This window comes from Drosophila ficusphila, unplaced genomic scaffold (assembly GCF_018152265.1).
Source record: "Drosophila ficusphila isolate 14025-0441.05 unplaced genomic scaffold, ASM1815226v1 contig_791, whole genome shotgun sequence".
In the NCBI taxonomy this organism is placed as follows: Eukaryota; Metazoa; Arthropoda; class Insecta; order Diptera; family Drosophilidae; genus Drosophila; species Drosophila ficusphila.
Genome location: NW_025064737.1, coordinates 24,684,292 through 24,708,058, shown reverse-complemented (window position 1 = coordinate 24,708,058; position 23,767 = coordinate 24,684,292). Strand labels below are relative to the sequence as shown.

General features: G+C 43.0%; 1 protein-coding gene across 2 annotated transcripts in view; it reads right to left on the bottom strand.

The window, feature by feature from the left end:
- The window catches only part of LOC108097480 (protein similar), a 69,554-nt gene that overhangs the window by 14,452 nt on the left and 31,335 nt on the right, over positions 1–23,767 (bottom strand). For both annotated transcript variants that reach the window (XM_017199779.2, XM_017199778.2), the window contains exon 8: positions 3,324–4,069. In XM_017199779.2, the coding sequence (XP_017055268.1) occupies positions 3,324–4,069 (746 nt within the window). The remainder of the gene's footprint in view (positions 1–3,323; positions 4,070–23,767) is intronic.

The window sequence follows — 23,767 nt, the reverse complement described above, 5'->3', positions numbered from 1 at the left end:
GTACTTGCGATCTTCTAATGATCGTCACGTGATTTAAAGTATTTCTCCGGTGAATAAACTACTTGACACTTTTACAACTTTTAGCTGTTGAAATTCCGATATTCCGATACTCGGATATTTCTGGCTGTGCAACCGACGAGAGGTCGGTCGTGAGGCACTTGTGAAAGGCATCTCCGCTATCCGCATCTGCACTTGAGCCACATTCGGTGCACTTGAGGCCCGTGTGTGCTCGAAAGTTTCGAAGGAAACAGGTTGCCGCATTAGCACACACAAATTCAAACCGAAATTCATGCTCGACGCGTGACTGAGAAGAATCTTCGGGGCTGGAGAAGCTCCAGCAGCAGCAGCCGGGCGCAAAACGGCTTCAATTTAAATAAATTTATGTCATCATCTGCAATTGAAGACGGCGACTCGTGATGTGACGTAGTTCCAAATCAGAATCAGAACATGTAAACAACGGACACGGGCACTTAAGAACCCAAACAGCGAGCAGAGATCACTCGCAAGAGAGGCGAAGAAATGGGGACGGAGACCAGAGTCTGGGGCTTTATGTAAGAGCCCGAAAATATTGACAATTTACAGAGCAGCCGTCGCTGCGAATCGGACTTGATCCCACCATATCAGCTGTGAACTTGAACCCGGGTGATTAGGAGGGAATCCATCCGATCCGATCCGATCCAATCCGACCATACGTCCATACGTCTGTTTTTATTCACTGTTTGTGCTGCTGGACGTGATGGGCGTGCTTATCACGCGTGCTAATCACGATAGAAGTGCGTTGTCCGCACTTCCCTTCCACTCCGACTCCCGATCCGAGCATAATTGCCCAACTACTGACTACTGGACTACAGCTAATGTATCGGCCCAGTGCCCAATTGATATTTATGGCCGGGAGAGTTCCCCTATCCGCTGTCGTTACAAATATTTGCCTTTGTAGATTGTGTGCGGATAAGAGCGTAAGGTAATTACAGTGCGGCCTTTGTTTTTGTTTGTCAACGGGTAACTTTGTTTGGCCATCAAGAAGCGGCCGTTCGGCTCCCTCCTCTCGATGGGCCCTCCCCAATTGATAGCCTGTATCTGTGCTGTAACGCCTTGAAACCGCGAGTATCTGACAGCCGGCAATCGAGGCGATCGAGTGTAACAACTGATTAGGCCGGCGAGCGGAATAGTCGAGGTGTTTGGAAAAGTACCAAAACAACATCGGTGACAGGAATTACATAAAAACACTGGCCACTCATCACCATCATCCCCTTAAGGCAATGCGATTCGGGACGAAAATAAGCCGAGGCGTTTCCCTGTTTATTTACGTTCCACGCACGAAAATAAATATAGGCGACGCGGTGGGAAGAAAGTGAAGTAGAGATACTTTGCTCAATCCCAGTCTGCAGGCACGGCAAAATGTCAACACAAAGGGGCCGAAAACCGAACGAAAGCGAAAGCGATTAGAGGCTGCAGGTCCACTTGAGTGGAGAGGGTCGGAAATTGTCGAAAATACCCCCAAAAATTTAGAGGGTGTATGGATCCGAATCCGAAGGGGGAAGGCGACACATGCGAGACAGCACCGCTTGATCCATCGACGGACCTTGGCACACGCGCCAAAAATCCCGCTCTCCACTCCCCTGGTTTTCACTCTTTTTTTCGTGGACACCACCCCTCCACCCCCCGATGACAGCCACATCGCTTAGCACATTAATTGGCTCAAGTTAATATTCATATTTCTGTTTTTGTCACCAGGCGGCAGAAGCCTGCCAGCAGCCAGCAGAAAGCAGAAAAAAGAGCGGAAAAATTCACTCGATGGGTAGATATTTAAAATACACAAATATTCCAATAGAGATAGAAAACGAACGGACCAAACAATCGGTGACGTTTTTCGGAATAATTTAATCATATGATTCCTTGGGCACACATAAGGAAAACAAGTTTATGGTGTCTTCCAAACACGAAAATAATTGCTTTGTTTATGGGTTCTAAGAGATAAACTATCCGCCGTAAAAAACTATCAAAGTACTTCTTCCTTAAAAGACAGTCATTAGGAAATTAAGGCAACGCCTTTACTCTTTCCAATAAACAACTCACTGCATTTTTACTCTAGTTCGCAAATTAGACTGTCAAATAAAAAGATCTATAAATACAGGGTTCGATGTAACACACTGCGTATACACAATAGTCCGCTATTGAGAACGATTCTATCGATTACCCCGGGTAACCCACTTTATGGCGTTATATATTCCATTCCATAACCGCGATCTTGTTTGAAAACAACACCCAACACCATCGAACTCTAATCTGCCAATAAACGATCCCCCGGGGCTCCGTGCACACCACACTGCGTATGCGTAATGCCGGCAAATTGTGACATAAGAGCGGGCAATTGCATCGGCAACCGGCACCGGCACCGGCTTGCGGTTAAGTACGGATGGGAATCCGCCCCCCGCTGAAAACCCTGACCGTATATATAGCCCTCCGTATGTGAGCGGTACTATATAGTATGCACTTATCGGGCGAGCGAACTGAACATTGTTTACTAATGCACTTTCTGGACGGCGGGTTGGCGCGGCGTTTGTGACTTTACAAATAAATAGTTTTATTTGCGCAAATTGAGGCCACAGATAAGCGAGCCAAAAGGTAAAAGCAGCCCAGCCGACGATCGCCAGAATGACTGACCATTCAGCAGACTGAACGATTGCCAGACTTTCAGACTGACTGAATGACGGACTGACTGACCAATCAAATCGCACAATGCGTCAAATCACATCAAATAGCGCGCGTCACTAGGTTCGCTGCCTCTTGCTGTTGTTGGTTATTTTTGCATAGAATTTACAAACAAGCCAGCCGGAATGCATATGTATAAGTTGGCGCTGTTTTGTCGCTGAAAACGTTGACTTTAGCCTTGAACGCAGAGCACCTGATGCACTTCACACACACACACACACACACAGATACGTACAGGAAAACTACTCCAAAGCGGTTCGCAAACCTTCCTGTTTTTCTATTATTCTCTACGCTTATCAGCTGATTCAGCTATACCTTCCCTAACAACCGAATTGAGTTATGTACTTGCAGCAGGGTGTAACAGAAATCTCTATCAATCGAAGTGGCAGTGCTATCGCGAAAATCACTGCTGATTATATTCAAAACGAATAGATAATGCTAATGATTGGAAGTGATATTTCCGATTGAAATAGAGCTGATATTGCAAGAGTTATTTTAGATGCAGTCAAATTAGATCTAAATATAAGTTTTTCTAGGGGATTAGGGATTGAATTTGTAAGATTTCTGCTACACCCTTTAATCTTAACTTTATTCTAGGGGTTTCTACTTACTTGTCAAACCTCGTCCATCGTCGGCGAAGAGCGAGCAGAATCCCTTATTCATATCTTGAGCCGGTTGTGGATTCTGCAGTTGGTTCGGCTGGGGGATCTGCAGCTGCTGGTTGCTCGACGAGATTATGGCGGCCGTGGCGGTGGTGGTGGGCGGCAGCTGGGGCTCCACGCTGAGCGCTGCCTTCTTGCAGAGGACCGCCGGCGGTGGGGTCAGCGGTGGAGCGGGGCTCGGGCGGAAGACCGAGGCGGTCACCGACTTGGGGCGCTTCTCCTCGTGGCGCAGGCCGCCGATGTTGCCGATCTTGCCGCTGTTGCAGCTGCTGCCGCTGAACAGCTGGGCGGTGATGGTGCGCGGTCCGGGGGAGTACTTCTCCCGCTTGATCAGCAGCTCCGCTTGGAGGATCTGCTTCAGGGGATTGCTCTCGGGGATCTGCTTTATCTGATCGGCCGCAGTGGTGGCGGTCGCTGGTGGGTTTCTCTCAGCTGATTTGATGGCTGGTGGTTCTAGAGGTTTCTCCTCGATGGTCTTTTCTGATTCCTTGCTCTCGATTGGCTGCTCTCGGCCTTCAACCTCTATTGGGGTTGATTTGTTTCCGGTTTCCTTGTTGGGTTCCTGAAGGACGACCTCGGGAGTTGCTGCTTTTTCTGGCCGCTCGGTTTCGGTTTCAGCTGGTTGGTGTTCCTTTTGCTCACTTGCCGCCGTTTGTTGAGCGAGTGAGTATATCTCATGTTTGTTCTCAAGATTACTGCAAGATGAAGATGCACAAACGCGGTTCGATTTGGTTTAATTCAAATGCCTTTCTGCGGTTACTTATTCGCGTTGCACTCGTTTGTTACACCACGGCGAGAAAAGAGATTCGCGGGATTCGTTCGAAAGTATCTGAACACTGTATCTCAAAGTGAGAGTCCAGAAAATACTGCACTCTCTTCGGGCAATCAGCTGCGACTGCTTGCCACTTGTTCTGGGTAGGTAACTACCAATTAACCAGACTTAATTAACACTACGGATCCCCAAACGAGCCGAGTTGAGCCGGAATTTCCTGAGTAAACTAGCGTATTTTCGCTCGTATGATCACACGGAAAAGAAAATAACAACGTTTTGTACAAGAGTTAATATTACTTATCACTTTTGATAAGAATGTTCACCAATTGCCTGCTTTCTGATTTCACTGAGACCGCATAAGATAAAGGTTTTATCAACAATTCAATTTTCTATTTGCGTCTTTCTTGGATTAAAATAGCCAAGAATTATATAGATCCACCAAGTTTAAAGGGTTTAAAAAGATCATTTTAAGTAGAAAGCTTAGCTTGCGCTTTAAGAGGTCAATGTTGCTTGGAAATGCTGAATTATTGCAAAACTATTCATCGATCTATCTTTATTGCAGTGGAGAATCAACAACTATTTTCTGTGCACCTTTACTGCGGGTAAAAGTCCGTACACGGCTGCCTCGAAACGTGATCACCGACCATTCCTATTCCGAATTAGCGACTTCTGGGCGGTTTCCTAGATTTCACAACTGCCATTGGAAAATTTTCGCCCGCCGATAAGTCACGTTTCCCCAATGCCAGACTGCCGATTTTTGAGAATCACCTTCCCAGGCCTTATCAATTATCCAAGCGAAATCAAACGACGGCTGGGCATCGCTCATAATGCCTTTCCAGCCGTCGTGATAGATAGCTCGCAAATAGGTGGGTGTGTCCTACAACAATTGAAATGACAATAACAACAGCGCACCAGACCCAGATTGATAAGCCGAGCGCTGTAATCAGTAATCCGATGGAGCCCAGACCCGAAATCCTGAGAGAGCCCGGCAACCGGGAATCGTACGTCGCACGTCTCGAGAACCTTTCAGCGTTCAGCTCTCCGGCGATAAGATTGCGCATTCGCACGATCGGCCGACTCAGCCTGAATTGTGATCTGATGGAGTCTCCGGCCGGACTGCTACGTTTCGCGGCCATAAAGGCCCGTAAAAAAAAAAAAACGAACAACAACAAGAAGCGACGACTGTGCATGCACGGAGTGGCTGAGAGTCAAACTTTGGGCGCGTGAAGCCCCCGTGGGGCCCCCGTGAAACCCCCGTGGAATGCGTGCTGCGACTGATCTGGCGATAAAGGCGCCATCGCACGATAGCAGCGCTATATTTGTGCCCCGGCCTCGAGTGCTGGACATGATGGGGCGGAATATCACCGACGCCAGCGCCAGCGCCAAAACAAACAGCCGAGTATTATTTATAATTTCCAGTGGTATGAAAACGCAATAACAACAACGCCAGGCGAACCGATTTTTGGGGGCTCGTCCCTCTGGTGAAATAGTACAAAATACGTCGTTCGAGAAGTACCATAGTTAGGGGCAGCTCGACATTGAAGTGAAGGGTCTTCACTTGGACAATCGAAGATCTACGATTTACCCAGAGGTGACCAGCCCACTTTTGGGGCGTGGAAAGAAGGGGCTCAATGTCACACGACTTCTGGCTTGCGTAAGTCCGCTCATCGATTGATTAGGACGATTGAGAAACTTACGCAGAACATACGCCCGTGGAAAACACACCCACCTGCCCGTAAAACCGGAAGGCACTGAGTGGACAACAAAAGATACAACCCTCCCAGCCGACATAGGTGTAGATACAACACAGCGCACTACCGATACACTTAAATAATTGCTCCATCTTCATTGTTGAGCTCGCCAATTGTTGGGGCCTGTCGTTTGACACGGCCAGTCGCAACCAGTTAGAACCGACGATCGTTACCGGTGGATCGGCCCCTTTTCAGGGAGGAGGCTTACATCACATTATTAATTAAAAGCCCCCAAAAAATGACCAAGTAAATACGTACAGCTACGGTTGAGGAGATAGCACTAACAATGCCACAATCGAAGTGGAGAAAGGTCACTATAAACCAGTTAGAGAGCAAGACTATTTTCGGACATCAATTGATAATCTTCGACGATATCTATCTACACAAACTTTTCTTTGTGAATGAAAACGTGGATAAATTCTAGTGCTGAGGACTTGATCTTTTTAACAAAGTTTTCTACCCTCACATATAAAATTTCAGTAAAGCGATGATATATCACTGCCATTATTTACTGATTATCTCAATCATGCCTTAGTGGAAAAACTAGAAACATATTTAATGATCAGCATCATATTAAACCTAATTATACGTTAATAAGCCCGATATAAATAAATTGGTTTCTTTTACTGGAAATATATACCATATTAAAAACCACCAATTTACAGATTAAATATTACTTCACGGGAAATACCTGAATTTCAAATAGTGTGCTATTATTGCAACCGGCGCTGTTTGTAACAAGTAACACTTCAGGCTGTTTGAAGTGCCGTTGAGTTGGTGAAATGTTCGAGAACAAACTGCAACGACTGATAAGAGATACAGATAGAAACTGCACCCGCGATCTTTCCTCTCAACTCTTGAACTGTGCAACTCGAGTGGAATGTGGAACCTGAATCTCGGATCGCGAATCTTCGAGTGTTCTGATGGATTTTCGAGTGCGAGACTTCGAAGTGCGAAGTCAGCAGCGCTGCTCGATCGCCTGATCTTTTGCCGCGCCCCTTTTCCCCACGATTTTCGCAAATGCACAAATTAATTACCCAGCGCAACTAAACAAGCTGCTGTTGAGCAAAAAATAAAACAAATAAAGCGTAACAATGGCCAAGAGAACTATTTGACCGGTTCCCGTTTGCGATTTCGCAAATCTGTAGAGGAACTGGAATCTAAATGTGGATTCTTATAAGATATATGTACATATCTTAAATTTGGTTTTCTATAACCGAAATTGGGATTTTTGTTGACAATGCATCTCAAGAATGTATTTTTGAGTTTGACACAGTGAATGGATGTGGAAATTGGTAAATGCAAATCTTTGGGCAAAGTTTTGATGCAACCAAACAAATTTTCTTATTGTGTAACAAATTGCGTCGAAAAACGGAAAACAGAGATAGAGATACGAGAAATTGGCGACCATAAAAAGAGAGGAACAAAACAAGCGGACGACAACAAACACAAATTGTCTGAAAAGCAAGAGGCTGTGTAAGTTCGCTCTCCTTTTTTGCTCCTTTTTTTTTCTCTTTCAATTGCGGGGCAATAACGGGTGTCCCCTGCCCCGCCCCCTTCTTTCTTAACAGGCCCCCTAAAATATCAGTAATTGCTCACGCTAGTGTGTGTATGCAGTAAATTGAATGAACGAAAAAGACAGTAAAACGAGATCAAAAGAGTGGAGAATTGAGAATTGTGTTTTATGTTTACTGAGAGTTGTGTAATCGCTTGCACAAAAAGTACATATATTCAATTACACGCACTCTTGGCCATAAAATAACACACTAAAATTTAATAAACAAATGCAAATGATCAGCAAATTTATGTAATGCAAATTTGCCAATGCAATGTGGCGAAAAGTGAGGCGTAGAAAGAGAGCAAATCGAGAGAATTTCTTTTTTTTGGACAATGCACGCAGAATGCAATTTGTTGCAGTCGACGTCGCAGTTGCAGCGCAGCAGCAGAGGATTTTACAGGTTAGGAACGAGTGTTGTGTAAAACTTTGTCTCTTTTATTTAAATTTACTTTTCAATTCTTTATTTTTATTGTATCATTTATTAATATTTCGGGCGCTTTTCTCTTTTCCGCGTGTAACAAACATTTGCACACTTTTCTAATGAGTTTCTTTCTTTTTAGATGTTTTTTATATGCTAATTTTCTTTTTTATTCTTAATTTTTTTGCTGGACCGTTTCAGATTTTTGATAATCGTTCACACACACATGCAGGGGCTGATTAAAATAGCAATTATATGTTTTTTTAATATACTTATAGTCCCCCGCTTGTGTGTGTGATTAAGTTTATTTTCGTCAATTTTTTACTTTTTGTTTTATTTTTTGGTGACTTTTTATTATTTTCACGAGTTTCACTAGGTGTACAAAAAAACTTTAGGCTTTTTATGTAATTTAATTTACTCTTATTATTGGGCTGATCTTTTACCTTTGAAACTTTACTTGTTCAGCGTTATTTTTTTTTTGTTTTTAATAGTTATTAATTAAATATTTACAGTTCCGTTTGGGTTTGTTTAGTTAATTTTTTTCTTTGAGCTGATATTTAGCATTTTATTTAACTTTTTTGCACTTCGACTCGACTCGACGGCAGCTGGCGAAGTAAAACAAAACGTCAATCGGCGATTGTTTTTAAGCACGACGCGGCGATCGGAGAGGTGCGAGTGAGATAGCAACGGCGGCGGCGGCAGAGTTTAGTTAATAGTTTTTTTTTTTTAGTCACTTTAGTGCGCCTCTCAGTTTTTTTCGGTTCAAGTTTTAATTTTAATATTTTTTCGGGAAGCAGTGCACGGAAAAAGTGAAGTGAGCGCTGCGAAATTTGAGAGACGAATGAGTGGAAATCCGAAAGCGAATGCTTTTTTCAAAGCGGCTGCGAAGCGACGCCAAAAAGAGAGCCTGTCCCCAAGAGAGAATCCATTCTGAGTGAAGAGAGAGACGCCTGCGCACTGAATATTAAGTATGCTCCCCCACGAAAGTACTCGTTCTACAAAGTATTTTTGAGTGAAAAACATGAGCTATAATATTTCTCTCATATTCACTACCGATTTATTATTGTTTTTATGCCAAACAAATCAGCTGAGCGATGCAAAAAAACCTTTGTCGCTCACTCTCTTTTTCCCCACCAACAAAGAGTATATTTTGAGACTAAGGCAAAGTACCTCTTTTAAAGCCTAATCTTTTCCGCTTACAAAAAATTGAACATTAAACGGTGAGTTATGCACATCAGCTGATAGCAATGATAGTGTTTAATCGCAATCGCATTACCGATGCTTAGGTATTTTTAAAATTAGTATTGTTGCCTCACATACGCCTAAAAGTATGAAACAAATAATGGAACAAAAAAAACCGTAAATGGGCAAAACTGAAATCGATACGTGGGAATCGTCCTCCCACGGCCCTTCCAAAAAAGACGTAAAAATAAAAGGCCTAAAATATTCATGTTTATCAGTCAGAAACAAGAACTTATTGCTTTTCCAATTTCCCTACAGTCCGTACAGTAAAAACTCGAAAGCAGCTGCCACTGGGAAAATGTTTCAATTCCTTAGCCAACATGGCGTATGAGATATATCATTTTCTATTCGTGTTATCAGCATCATTCAACTTATTTTGCTTTTATTGACAAACTCACATATTAAAAGAGACAGTCAAAACGATATAGTGTGACCATGCACAGGTTCTATCGAATGAAACGTCCTTTTTCTCTATGTTTCTTGGCCATAATCCTATATTTCACAAATATGAGCTGGCATTGCCCGAGTCGACATTCGCTAATTTCGCCATAAAACTAAAGCCATTGCGTGATGGGCATAAAAAAGAACACACAAACGCTAACACACGCACTCAGAGAGAGAAGGATAAATAATAGGCCTGCCAGGACAAACACGAAGAGGAAGAAAGAGCGCACGACTGAGTGAAGGGGACAAAACAGGAGCAAAGTATTTGCAGAAATTTTACGATTTGCCTTGAAAACGAAATAAAGCGTTTAAGTGTGTAGGTGAGTGCGTAAGTGTGCGTTAGTAAGGGTGTGTGTGTGGTTGCCTGTATCCTCTTCAGTGGCATTTGTCTTCTCACTTTTTGAGTGCATCAAATTTACACAACTCGCTGATGAAATCTCGTGAGCCTGTTCGTTAAAAGCCCAACTAAAGTGTGGGATGGGAAAGGTGAAACAAAAGTGGGCGGGCAAAAGGTGATTCCACCTCCCACTCGCCGCACAAAGTGTCAGAATATCCCCAGAAACGTGTTCCCCAAACCAGCGCAAACATGCAGATGGAGAGGAGAAGCGAACTCGGCAAACACCATATTAAAGTCGGAATGAAGGCAAATAAATTCCAAATGTTTATGCAGTTTTTGTTGCTGCGGACGACAGAAATAAATTCAAATTAAATTCGGGCCAAACATTTTCCACGGCGAAGCGAACAATAAATAATTGAAGGCCGAAAAAACAAGCAGAGATCCATTAAGTAACAAATTATTGCACACAGCGAATTTCACAAGTTGCTCAGAATAAATTCCCATGATTTTCGCATAGTCAAGATTAAACCTCTCTTATTAGTATTTTAAAAGGAATGTGGTTCGCCGCCACGAATTCCCATGCCCATTCAATCCATTAGCGACTCCTTAATGAATCGATTATTATTTATCTTGTTGACTGGACAAGATCGAGCAGTTATCACATTGTCAGTGCCGACATTTTCCGCGTCTTTTATGGGAATATTTCGCGAGCTATAAACGAATCCAGTGCAAACAGCAGTGGAAATTGTTTCAAAAATAAACTCAAAGTGTGCCAAAAGCAAACAAAACGAGCCATGAGGTAGGCGAAAAAAGCAAAGACCCAAAGAGAGACATCTTCGGCCAGCTGGAAAGGAATTTTCACCCCTTTCGAGTTTATTTTCGGATGCAGTGGCATCTAGGGGATTTGAAGACGGCAAAAGGGGAAATGAACACTGGATGCCACCGCAGACAAGCTGAAATGGCATGCAATTCACTTGGCCACAGTACAAATCAACTGTCGGACTTCAATCACATTAAAAGCATGCACCCAGGAACTCCAGAATATATGACCCAAATAAATCAGGCGTCCAGATAAACCGGTCTATACACACATATTATACACACAAAGTTTACACTTCCTCCCTGGCAATATGCACTTCGACTGTCTGATCGAAAGTGCTACATCATGCTACGTCGCTCCACGGAATGACAAGCCCCCAAAAGTCGTCCGGTTAGAAGTTAACTCGCAAGCATAACAATCCCGTGATGACTCAAGACCATGACACAGGAATTGGGCAAAATCGGAGGGGGAAGCCTAATCTTTGACGGAATTCGACCGCAAAGTAAAATGCTTCAATACCCAGAATCGCAGCTGACTACTCTTATTGCATATGAAAAAAGAAAAAGGGAAGTTGTTACCCCAAAAAAAAACCATTTTTAAATTGCAGCACAATAAGATAATTTAGAAGAGAAGTTGAATATTTCATGTATGGTATATAGATTTGAAAATGACGAACTCTAAACTTCCTCAAGTTTATCAAACAATGATTTATGGCCACATAATTGTTCTTACTCATCACATGAAATTATTTATGTATTTTATTTGCATTGAATTTATGACAAATGCCTAACACAATTCACAAAGTTTGATGCAATTGAGCAAAAGCAGAATTCAAATCGACTTATGTGAACAGATACCTTCTAAACATCTGCCCACATGCATTATGGCGAGATCCACATCCAAATCCATGTCCATATCGAGAGCACCGGGTCTAGACACGAATGAGTAAATCATTTGCGCAGTTGCAAATCGGTCAGATGCATATCTCCCATCCCCCATCCCCAATACCCCGATTCCCCCAACCTCTTCCAAGCACGGCATCTGGAGAATTATTTCATAAGTTCCGCCGGCAGTTACCCTGTATTATGGCTTTTTGCTGCCACGTAATTCTGGCAACAATTTGCGAAACATGCTCAATAGGCGGCGAACTCGAAATCGAAAGGGGCGACGCCGTTCCACTCACGTCGCGACTACTGGATTCGCAGATACATAGATACGAACAGCCAAGGAGAAGATAATAGCATACAAGCATACAAAAATAATGCGAAATTTAGCATATTTCACTTGGCAAAGTAATGCTTAAAACAAAAACTCAGAGTACTAAAGTTAAAATTTATAACTCAAACTCCAGCTGTGCTCCTATTTTACCCACCTCTGCTGTGCATAGACTCACGGGGCAGCAGGTGCAAACGGGGTTTCCGAATTCCGCAGAAATGCCCCCAGCGATTGTGGGTCTTGGTCTGGGGCTAGTCTGGTTATGGGGCTTTCAAATCTGGCATACGTGCCAAGCGGAGCAGCATGGGCCACTCCAAACCAAACTCGCTCAAAACAGAGAGAGCGAGGGAGAGAGAGAGCGAGTGAGTCAGTGAGTTGAGCGCTCTTTCACCGATCGAGAGATATATTTAGTGGGGTGGGGATACGGGGTAATCGGATGTCTGGGGAACTCGAAAAGTGCAAAAAAGTGAGCAGGCAGATCGAATGTGTGCCGCGTCTGTGTTTTTGCTCCGCTGGCGAGCCGGCCGGCATCTGGTGGAACTGGTTTCTGCGACGGGCGTCTCTCCAGGCACTTTGCAAAAATAAAGAAAACACGAGCACCACAGATCGAAAACGAAAAAAGTCGGCGAAAAAGATTTGGCAATGCACAGACAGGGAACACATGATAAGGCAGACACGTAAAGAGGAGTGATGGAGAGAAAAACGAGAAGTCCAAAAATCAAATCAAGTTTTCTGCCGTGAACAGAAAAAAAACCATTCGGGAATGACGAGGCAATCAACAAAAAAGGTGACAAAGAAAAGGAAACAGAGGGAAGCTCTCCAGGTAATTCGGGGATTCTCTTCCTGTATCCTTCTAAAACAGCTTCTGGTTCTAGAGTTTCGCATCATTTGGTGATGTCGGATAATCGACTCAATGAGCGATCAATCAGCCGGACTTAGTTTGAAATGTTTGGGCAAACAGGTGTTTGAAAGGCATTAAATAAGGCAAATAAATGGTTTGTTTTCGAGCAGTGTGCAATGTTATCCCATTAATGGGACAGTAAATACTTTTTAAATGGGCCATAAGTTGACCAGAAGCTAATTGCGGATTGGGGAACCCAGATAAGATTATGAAAGCTGACGCAAATCGATCGGAAAGCTTCGTGGGGGAGGGAACGCGATAATCCACGATTTACGAGCAGCCGAATCAACAGCGAATCAAAGGCCAAATCTTGCGGATTCGACCAATATTGATTTATCCTTTGTGACAAGCCTTGGATTTCATGTTTTTTGCAGGACGAAGGCAACAGCACGCCACTCAAGTGTTGACAACTGTCGGAGGCAAAAAAAGGTGGAAAAGGAGGAGGCAGCTGGCTATTATATATCACACTTTTTGTGTGCTCTCAGCCAACAGAGGCCAGAAAGTCCTGCTGCCCTGTATCTGTATCCGCGCTGAGTATCTGTATCTCTGTGTGTTTATCTAAGCGCCGAACAATAAGGCCAACAAAAGGTACAAAAGCCACAGCAAAAGATTCAGCAAAGGCGAGAGGGGGATTCACCGACTGGCAAGCGGATGAGTTATGTTATATCCGAGATACAGATACGCCGATAATGACGAATGCGAGCGGAAAGTGAGAACACAAATAAACAATTATCATCTGTTGGCGGAGCGAGCGAAAAGGGGCAGCACTCTAAACGAAAGATTGATATGTCTATGTGCACGGGAAAAAATAAGAGGTATTACATTTCACACAATGCCAATCACTCAAGATTCCTAAGCCTTTAAATTGTTTTAGGATTTAAACAACAATGCGATTATTCTACCTTAAAAAAATCTAGTCTACAATTTTGTTCTTGTGTAGTTAGCATATGATCAAAGGTTGCCTTGCCATCAATTTGTTTGAGTGTGTATGAAGATGGTATCGCCATCGAATAATTGTTAAACCGAACAAAAAGTGTGCCACACGTTTGAAGCTTTTTCTGCTACCGACAGTTTGTCATGTGTTTTCAGTTTAGTCTTTCTTTTTAGGTTTAATTTCAACAAATTAGCGACATAATGAAACGCTTAATTAAAATAACAAGCTACCGCCACAACAGCGAGAATGATTCCAGGCAGCCGACACGCAAATACCAACAATAATAATAACAAGTTAAAACAACATTTATTCTAAACAATTTGGCGTGGCATGATTGATGGCTGGCATGACGGAGATGATGGTGATGATGATGGGTACTACTACACTGCGAATTGCTAATAAAAAGGCCAAAAGCGCCGCAATTGAATGTTGGCGGCGGCCGAGGAAATTGGCTCCATCAATGCAGAGGAGCTGCCCTCGAAACGAAGTCATCAAAGGAAAGCCATTTTCCCATTTTCTCGTTTTCATTCGGCTCACTCATTTATTCATTCGGCTAGTTAGCCAGTCCAGTCCAGAAAAGACTGGGCCATTGATTGCCGGCCTTCCGGTGGGCGGGTATTTCGGGGGGCGTTCAGTCACGAATTAATATTAAACTCGGTCTGCTGTCCAAACAATGTCTGGCCAAAATAAAAAACGAGTCCACTAATAATGACCAAATGGCACGCAATGGTCAAAAGTGCACATAATCGGAGTTGGGAGCGGTTTGGATCAGCTGTTATACGCTTTATTATGATAAACACCATTAGCGTTGACTTTTTGCTTTTGAAACAGTACATCAGTTTCTTTGGGATAGCTATACGAGTATTTAATGCCGCATAATAGGATATACATTTTTATAAATCCGAAATATGCAGGGAATCCCATCGAAATTTAGAAATTTTTTTATTAAACTTATAAAAACTCCTCATAACCCACGTAACGCATCTGTCCAACTGATTTATGCCCGACATTATGTGGGACAAATATAAATCTAGTTTGGGCCAGGAAAATTAATAAACTGGCTCGCAAATTGATAAGAAGAAAACGGCCTTAAAAAAGGGACAATGGGCAAAAAAAAGGAAGGAAAAGGAAAGCAAATAAAAAGGCATTCGAGGGTCCTGCAGGATGTAACCGAGGCGTGGCATCCATCAAAAGTCACTCAGGAACATGTGTACGGGATGCTCCAGCCTCTCTTCCTCGCTCTTTCTCCATTCGCGTTCTCTTTCTCTAGTTTTTCTCTGCGTTGGAATCAGCCCACGTGCCTCGGTTTTCCCCCGCGCCTCCCGCCATCATTTTCATCGTTCTGCATGTGACCAGAATTCTATTCTTTTTTTATTTCGGCTATTTTGGAAATTCTCATGCCACGCGCAGTTTGCGATGCCTCCCACTTTTAGTTCCAATCCGATCCCCCTCTGCACTGCGACAAATACTGTTAATCTATTGCTACAAATTAATAATTCGATTACAAAAAATGTAAATATATTTTTAATTTAATTAAAATAATAATTATTTTAAGAAAAAAAATAAAAATAATGTTGTGTGTGTTTTTATACTTTATTTTTTTCTGTGTTTGCACACGCTAGCCGCATGAAACCGAAAGTGAAAATGAAAATGAAAATGGCTTTCGGCATCGACAAGACCGCGAAGCATTCGAATCAATCTAGACACGGCGACAAAATTCATGTGACTCAGTTCTTATTAATTAATATACGATTTTTAGATACCCTGTAACAAGAATAACAATACTATACTATTTTATACTAATAAGAAATTGTTTTAACCAATTTCATCAGATCATTGGGAGCAGAATTTGCAGATAAAGTTTAACCTTAAACCTTTTCAGTACGAACATGCATTTATTAAAGCCTTAACCCCAATTCCCCACTACATTTTCTGGGCAGGGTACCCGAGGCTAATGAAAATAGACCTCGCACAACCTATTCCACTTGATTCTGCCGATTCCCCCGAGGCTTTGTGTAAACAATTTTTTATTGAATTAGGCGAAACAGAGCGGAATCGGATGGAAAATTGTGGAATGGCTCGGTGACAAAAAACAAGAGGCTGGCGAATATTAAAATAATATTAGATTTAAAGAGAATTGCGTGGGATATCTATCATGGGGTCACATGTTGCAAGTGGAGAAAGAAGCAGAAATCAGCCAAATAAATAAAAGAATTAATGAAAGAAAGAGAGACGTCCGAAGATTTATGCTTCCCCCTGATCCGAATTATAGTCAAGCGGTTTGTCGCCCGATGTCGAGCACGGCAAATTATCATTAAGGGGTTATATCCAGTTGCGATTTTGAAAAAATCGAAAATTTTTTTTTGCCGATTTTGAATGTATATATATCTAAGAAGATTGTCTGAAAATTTCAAAGTATTCCGGTAAATAGTATTGGAGTAATCAGTGTATTTGTAAAGACGCCTCCCATGTAGTTCAACTAGTAGCCAAAACTTTAAACGCGTTTTTCTCGAAACTATGTCTTCAAAGTCGGTGAGCAAAATTTCTCAGAGACGGCTTGTCCGATTGACTTGAAACTTTCACATTCTCTTCTTAGATATTTTTTTCAGGTAATGCGACTTGGAATTTTGGCTCCGACAAAAATTTCGATTTTTTTAGCCACTTCAAAGTTGAAATTTTTGTGCCAAAAACAAAGTTTTATGTTTGGGAAGCCGCCATTTTGTCAAAAATCAAAATTTTGAAAATCCCAAGTCTCATTACCAGCATTTGTCTATTCTTTACGTAATCCTTTTGGTTTTTTGCATTTCAGATAATTTGGACCGGAGATATTTTGCTCACCGCAAAACCTTTTTTTGAAGTGGACCCTCGGGAGATCCTCTACAGGACCGACGGAGTCCAAAATTTTTTTTTTTTTTAAATATAATCTAAAACATGAAATAATGACCTATCTTTTCATATATATTACGTATTCATACAATAAATAGCCTCTCCAAAAATAATTTTCAAAAAAGCTCATTTTTTTGGCCTCGCAACTGGATATAACCCCTTAATATAAATAGCAAGATCGCCCGGAATTTGTTTATCTTGTGCCCAGCTCTTTGTAAGATCTTAGCGCATTAATTTTAAAAAATTTCAGGCCTTGGCATTGCTCCAGCTCACGTAGGCCAGAAAAGGGGGAGGTGGGCAGCCGACCTTCCATCGGGAGGGAAAGGATATATTTCTGAGAAAGAATCCATGTCGTCATCGTTTCATCTAAACATTTCAGAATTGGCTGACTATTATGAACGTCTAAAAAAAGCCCAAAGAAAACAGTTTAATTTAAGTGTCATTGGGGCTTAAAAAAAACATAATGTTCTGTTCCTTTAATTTATAGCAAGGTGTCTCTATTTAATTTAATTTTTTGGTTGTTTTTCTTGTATCATGACAAATTCTAGTGAAACGCCTAAAAAATAATCCACTGGGTAGAATGTGGAGTCGGTTGATTAATCTTCTAAGATATCAGTACTCATGAAGGTCTCTAACTACTTTCCCCTGACTTTCATTATCCTTGTTTACTCGCTTAGGCCGACTGTAAAAATGTTTATCAGTTTTTCTTGTTCTAGTAGCCCTTTCCCCAATTTTTCTTGAATTTCCCCATTTCTCTATCTATCGAGTCGCTGTTTGTCTTCTTTATTGTTTTCGACAGCGGCTTGTGTCAACTTTGGGAGCAAAAGTTCTTTAGTTTTATGCGTGGTTGGCGTGTTGGGCTCACTTTCCTTCGACATCTGTCTGCTTTCAGGGCCGACGCTTTGACGCCCTCAAACGCCGAGAAACATTTCCATTTTGATGGCCCGGTTCTGTCTCTGAGCTCCTCTGCGTTCTTCACTTGCGTAATTTGCAATTACGATGGGAAACTTTTCCCACCCCTGCGGCCCTTCTGCCCACCAGAATTTCTTACAAAGGCCTTGTGTACTCGAATATTTGCCAGCCGTTTGCGCCCCAAATTATGCAATGCCAAATGTTTGAGCCCGATAAGATGCTTGTCTCTCTTTCCCACGTCCTTTTGTCTGCCTGTCTGTTTTTTATCAGCAACTTTCTCATTTTTACCTTGGCAAAATTCCCTTTTAAATTGTTAAACTAAGCTTATTTTGGGTTTATTTAAATAGAAAAGAATTTTTAAACGTCAACTTGTGATTAAACTTAAATGGGTTCGATTAATAGATTCAAAAGTCCTTCCAGAATATAATAAGAATGATACTTTTAACAAAAAGTCTAAAGTGAAGTGAACTTGTTTTATGGAGAAATGAAATCGCTCAATTTGCATTAAAAAGGGAAGAACATCCCTCCTTCCCAAACTCCTTTTCCTTGCTTATTTATCGCCGAAATCAGAGTTGGGAACACAAAGCAAAAACCTGGCATAAAAGAAGGCGCCGCCAGCTGGAGACAGTTTAGCAGATATCAGTATTACCTGCAATCGTCCTCCACATTCCGCATAACGGTACACGTGCCACCCCCTCCCAAAACTCACACCTCGAAGTTTCCACGCTCAGCTGTTTTCAGGATTTCTGGTGCAAGCAGGAACTTGTTACCCACGCCCCGGGCAGGAAAAGTGGGCGGGAAACGCGGGGGCGGGACTGGGAAAGCTGGCACAGCTCCGTTTTACTCCAAATGCGGCCTACATTTAGGCTCAAAAAGAGAGTAATCCAGCTCTCTCGCCGCCGTTTAAATTTCTCTTGAGCATGCGGCCTACGAGGGACCTTGAACTCCAATTTTTTCCCTGAACCGCTCGGCTTTCACTTTCGCTTTCGCCGCGTTATGTAATCCTCCGGGGAGAGCGATGAAGAGCGAGCAAGAGAGCGCACCATTTAGGCTCGTGCAATGGCATGGAAAATGAGCAAAACTTTCACTTTCACCAGTCAACGACACACACACAAGCACACGCATAGAATAAAGAAAACGGAGAAAGTGCCGGAAAAGAGAGAACGTTTGGGGTACAGAAAAAAATAAAAGGCAAACACAAATGCGACGCAAAAATATTTGCAGGAACAACAAAACATATGATGATGTTGCCGTCCGTAGTTGTTCCTTTTGTTGTTCTTATTTAGATTTTCCCCTTGTTTTTCCTGTTAAATCGAAGCACCATAAAAAGCTCAGCGAACAAACAAATAAATTTTGTAATAGGCGGCGAGGAGGTGAAATTGATTTGCCTTTTGCTAAGGTTTTTTATTGTCCGACAAATGTCAGGGACGGCCCCCGGAAAAGTATGCTAGGTAATTGTCACATCATAAGCGTGCGGGGGGGAAAAGCGGAGCTTAGTAAGGGGAGGTCCTGGTACATTGTTTCCCAAATCGCTCGGCACGTGTATTTATAGCCGTTGTGTGGGGGAGTGGGGGAAAATCGGGGATTTCCCTGACCCCAAAAACGGCCTAGAAACAGAGCCGAAAAGGAGAGCGTTTAGTACACAGGGAGCTCCACAATACGTATACATTTAAAAATACATTCGAGTGCAATTTCTCTATGTGTAGGAGGGACACGAGAAAGACAAAGTATTAAATCTACCAGAATTCAGTGGTGGAAAGGCAGGCGGTGAGAAAGCAAATGGGCCAGATGAATAATGCTGATGGTAATTGGGGGCCTTCGCTGCCTTCGCAACTTTAAAATTATGGAAAAAGAAGCACATTTCGTGAGCTAAATTACGCAATTTGCTGGCCGAAGGACGTTGCGTCCTGACAGAAGCAGGTGGAAGCGGAAATAAACAGGTAAGCACACGCACACACACACACACACACACAGGAGACACGCGTTCAGTTCGTTGACTTCCGTTTGCCAGGAAAAAATCTGGGCCCCTGGAAGATTGGCCACCCAACAAAAAACCCCTGCCTTTGTCTTTCATCTCTGCTCCCCTGCTTTCCCCACTTTCTCCTTCCTTTTAAAGCTCCTTTCGCATTTCTCCGTTAAGTGTCAATTACATTGACGTTTATTCAAATATGCAACGCACGGCCAAGGAATACCTGGCATTAGAAAAAGAAAGGGAGAAATAATTCCAGCGCGTTTACGAAACCCTAAAGTGAGAGCGAGATGGTGGGAGAAAGCAGGAAAACCCCCGAAGTGCGTGTGTCCCCCTCACTCCGCCGGAAAAGTCACCTCTTTGCGTGTGAAAAAGTCTTCAAGTTGGTAACATTTTGTGATTTCGGACGGATTTATCGGGTTTTATTGTGCGTATCACACAGGGCCTTGCCTTGGCATTTGCCGCAGATATATGTTAATATGGTAATCCGGCACTTTCCCCCGCCCAAACCTCTCGGCCCTTCACTCAGCGGGCGAAAAAGGAGCACTCCATTAACTTTTAAAGCCTGCTCTTAAAGCGGCTTCCAATCAAATTATGAACTGCTGGGAAAACGGGACGGTTGGCCCATCAAAAAGGGCTTAAAGCCGAGATGAAAGTTGGGCTTACTAGAAAAGGATAACCATAATTTAGCTAAAAGCCCAGCGTGAATATTCTATGGCATAACCAAGTGCTTTATTTATGAACTTTTGATAAAAATAAAGCTGAACTCTTGACTAGGATAGAGATGATTAAAAGAAGGATTGCTACTTAATTTTTTCCAGTGAGTGACCCAAGCTGTTGCTTAACAATTCGATAGCGTTGCAGATCCATTTTTGATGCTGGCAAATTTACAACGTTTACGTTCCGTTTGTCCGAAAGAGCTTGGCTTTTCCAACGCAAATTTTATGCGACGCATAAAAACGTTTTCATGTGCAATCAAACCCAACTCTTCGCGGGGGAAAAGCGGCAAAATAAATAAGGAGAGAGCTCAAGATGCTGTCCTATCAGCGGCAGCAACAAGCCAATCAAAATGCAATTTCCACTCGTACACAGGACATAATTTAACGACACACATGTCGAGCAGTAACAAGCTTTTCGCCCCCACTTTCCACCATTTCCCCCATTTTCAGCGCTTTCCTCGCCACTTCCATCAAGGTACAAATAATAAATATGCAAACAAGTTGATTCAGCGGGCTCAGCTGTGACTATGAATTTGTCATTTTGCTGGCGCATCAGCAGGAATGATGAAAATATTTATACAAATAATGGTCGGGCGTTGCGTATACGCAATGTTGACGTTGATGGGGTCACAGCCCAGATATGAAGATAAAGATAAAGAGCCAGCGACTTCATCAAAACAGAATCAGCTGCAAGACTGTGAGCTAGGCAAACAATTGCCCAAGGATACGAAAAACTCATCCATGAAGCGGCTTTTCCGTTTGCCTTCCAAATTAAATTCCTCAAGGGGAGCCAGGAAACTTCCAACATCATCGTCAGATGGTTGAAAATTCCGCTTTTCCCTTCTGCTTTGCACCTGAAATTTTCGATGGGCTTACACGTGTGTAAAATGTTTTCCTCTCTCTCCTCTTTTCTCTGAGAATCCCCAGAGTGTTTCCAGTTAAAGTGTTGCCCCATTTGCAGTTAATTATCCTGACGTCAGAGAGCGTCCACTTGAGTCCGCCCGGAAATCAACAAACATTTCCTGCGCTCAGAACGCGGGATTGCAGGCGAAAAGGGCAACATTAGCATAATAAATTGGCCAGCCTGGTTTATCGGAGGAGAGTGAATAACTTCATCGCTTAGCCGCATTAATAACGCGGCTTTAATAAGGACTAGACCAGGATTCCGCCATCGAACTGGTGCCTACTACGTGACCGGATAACTAAGCCTTATCGCTCAGGGTAAAAGTGGGGGAAATTTATAAGGAACGTTATTCTTCATTCAGGACTGACTACACAGAGAATAGTTCTCCCACTCCCCGTATCTGCGGCCCATTGAAACAGCCTTTAGGTAATTGTGCGGCCATAAATCTCTCCTTCGGCTTACTGCACTGACTCCGGGGCAATTTAACGCCTGTCCGGGTGTTGCTGCCACATACCATTCCACTGAGGAGACAACGGAGTCGGGATGGATGTCGGAGTCGGATGTGCAGGTGCGGATGGAGTGGAAAATCGATCCGAGGCAATTAAGGCCAACAGGCCAACGGGGAAACAGGGAAAAAGAAAAGCGAGGTGAAACTGCCTGCAACTTTTTCAATTAGCCAGGTGACCGGAGTTATCGCTCGGAAGAAATCAAAATCAAAATTACGACCACGCAAACATCAAACCCAAAAGGAAGAGAAAAACTTCGGGGGAGAAGGAAAACTTAGGGAACCCTTTCCCAAAGGGAAAGCCGTCAATAATCCCGATTAGAGCATGTGTATATGAAATATTTATGCTGCGGTCAGCAAATGGAATTCTACTCTACGAAAGGTCACCCCAAAACCATGAATAATGGATGGAGAGCACAAAGGACCCGTCTTTAATTCGCTTTAAAGTCATCTGGCCATCTTCCAGTTCATTTTATGGCAGGTCGGGCAATCATAATGAAATCCCCTTTTATTGCCACAAAGTATGCAACACATTTTCGGACCGGGAATGATTTTTATCCCAGGCCTCCTTGCCGGCCTTAATTTATTGTTTTAATTTTTACTCGCCCTGCCACAAAATGGCGTCCTGAGCCCTGAAAAACCGGGGAAACTTTCGGGGAAAGTGTTGTAGTATGCTCACATATCGGGTACACACTGTACCACTGTACCACACTGCAACATTGTGGCGTTTGGTTATGGCCAAATATTCCCAGCACTTCAAGTGCGGAGTAATCCGATCCACACAACAATGTTATGAACATCCTAAATGCTGAGCCGGCATGTCTGCATGCGCGGCCGATCATTCGTTTACAGTGTGAGCATAACACTCTCCCTCTCATGCGCGCCCGCTGCTTGCGCCGTATACACTTATGCATAAGCGTTGACCGCTGCTCTGCAGCGGCACACATATATTAATATACATGTTTATATACAATAACGTTCGGCCGCGGCGCTGCTCGCGCAGCTATATGAATTGTGAGCCAAGGCCAATATTTCTTAAGTAAGGGGAGAATAAAATCGGATGTTCCTGGAGTAGGACCTAGCCTGCTCCAGCTCTCAATAAATATTTTAAACCGAAATAACTTTGTAATTATTAATTAATGGGGATCTTTCACTACATGGCGACCGTGACAGGACTGACCTTAACGGTTTCTCGTCAACTGACCTGCTAAAGTTTTAATCATTGGTAAGCATTCTTTGGTCTCGGAACTGTCGGGTCCAATCCGCGGTTTCACCAGCAGAAACCTTGGAGTCGAGGAACACAATTTTCTGTGGTTTTATTATCCGGCCTTGTACTTCTGTCAGTTTCCTGTCCAGATCCATGTGCCAGTCTTTCAACACTTTAACACTCTCGGGAGTGCTTTCTAATCGTTGGTTGAAAGAGCGCAATCGATCAATGCGTTGCTGTGGCTTCATTCGTGTGTAAGCCGCCATGGATCGCACTAACTGGAAATTTACCCGCATGTCGTCAGTTAACCCTTTCACTCGGCAAAGCTCTGGAATTGGGACTACTAACTCATCTGCATTGGTTTTCTGAGCCTTGTCCCTGGTTTTTGAAATCAACAACGGTTGATTATGGTCCCGTATGCGGATGTTGTATTTATTTTGATAATAGTCCACAAAACTGATATCCCTTCCTTTGCAGCTGAACGTCGATTTTGGAGTTTGACCAAAGTCTACATCATTGACGCGGTACGTTTTGTTGTTGTAATCTGTGAGAACAACTAGATCCAAGACACTACGACGAAATTCGTTCTGATGACGCGAGGGATTTTGAGAATAACGTCGCAATATATCGTATACCGTCTCAGTGCGCATGACCTTGTGCACTATTTCGGTGCACAAAAGAATGTCTTTTTCGTGCTGACGGATCGATGTTTCGTAGCCCGGCCATAGTTCCATTCTGAATTCTCTTATTTGAATCTTAGCTTGGGGATCAAAAAGATTGCGACCGACTAATTCCAGGTTCAAGCCTTAGAGCAGGACTAAAGGACACGTTAACTAGGTGCACAGACCCTAGTTGACGTGCAGAAATATTGGCAGAGATTTCAAAAATAAATAGGGAAA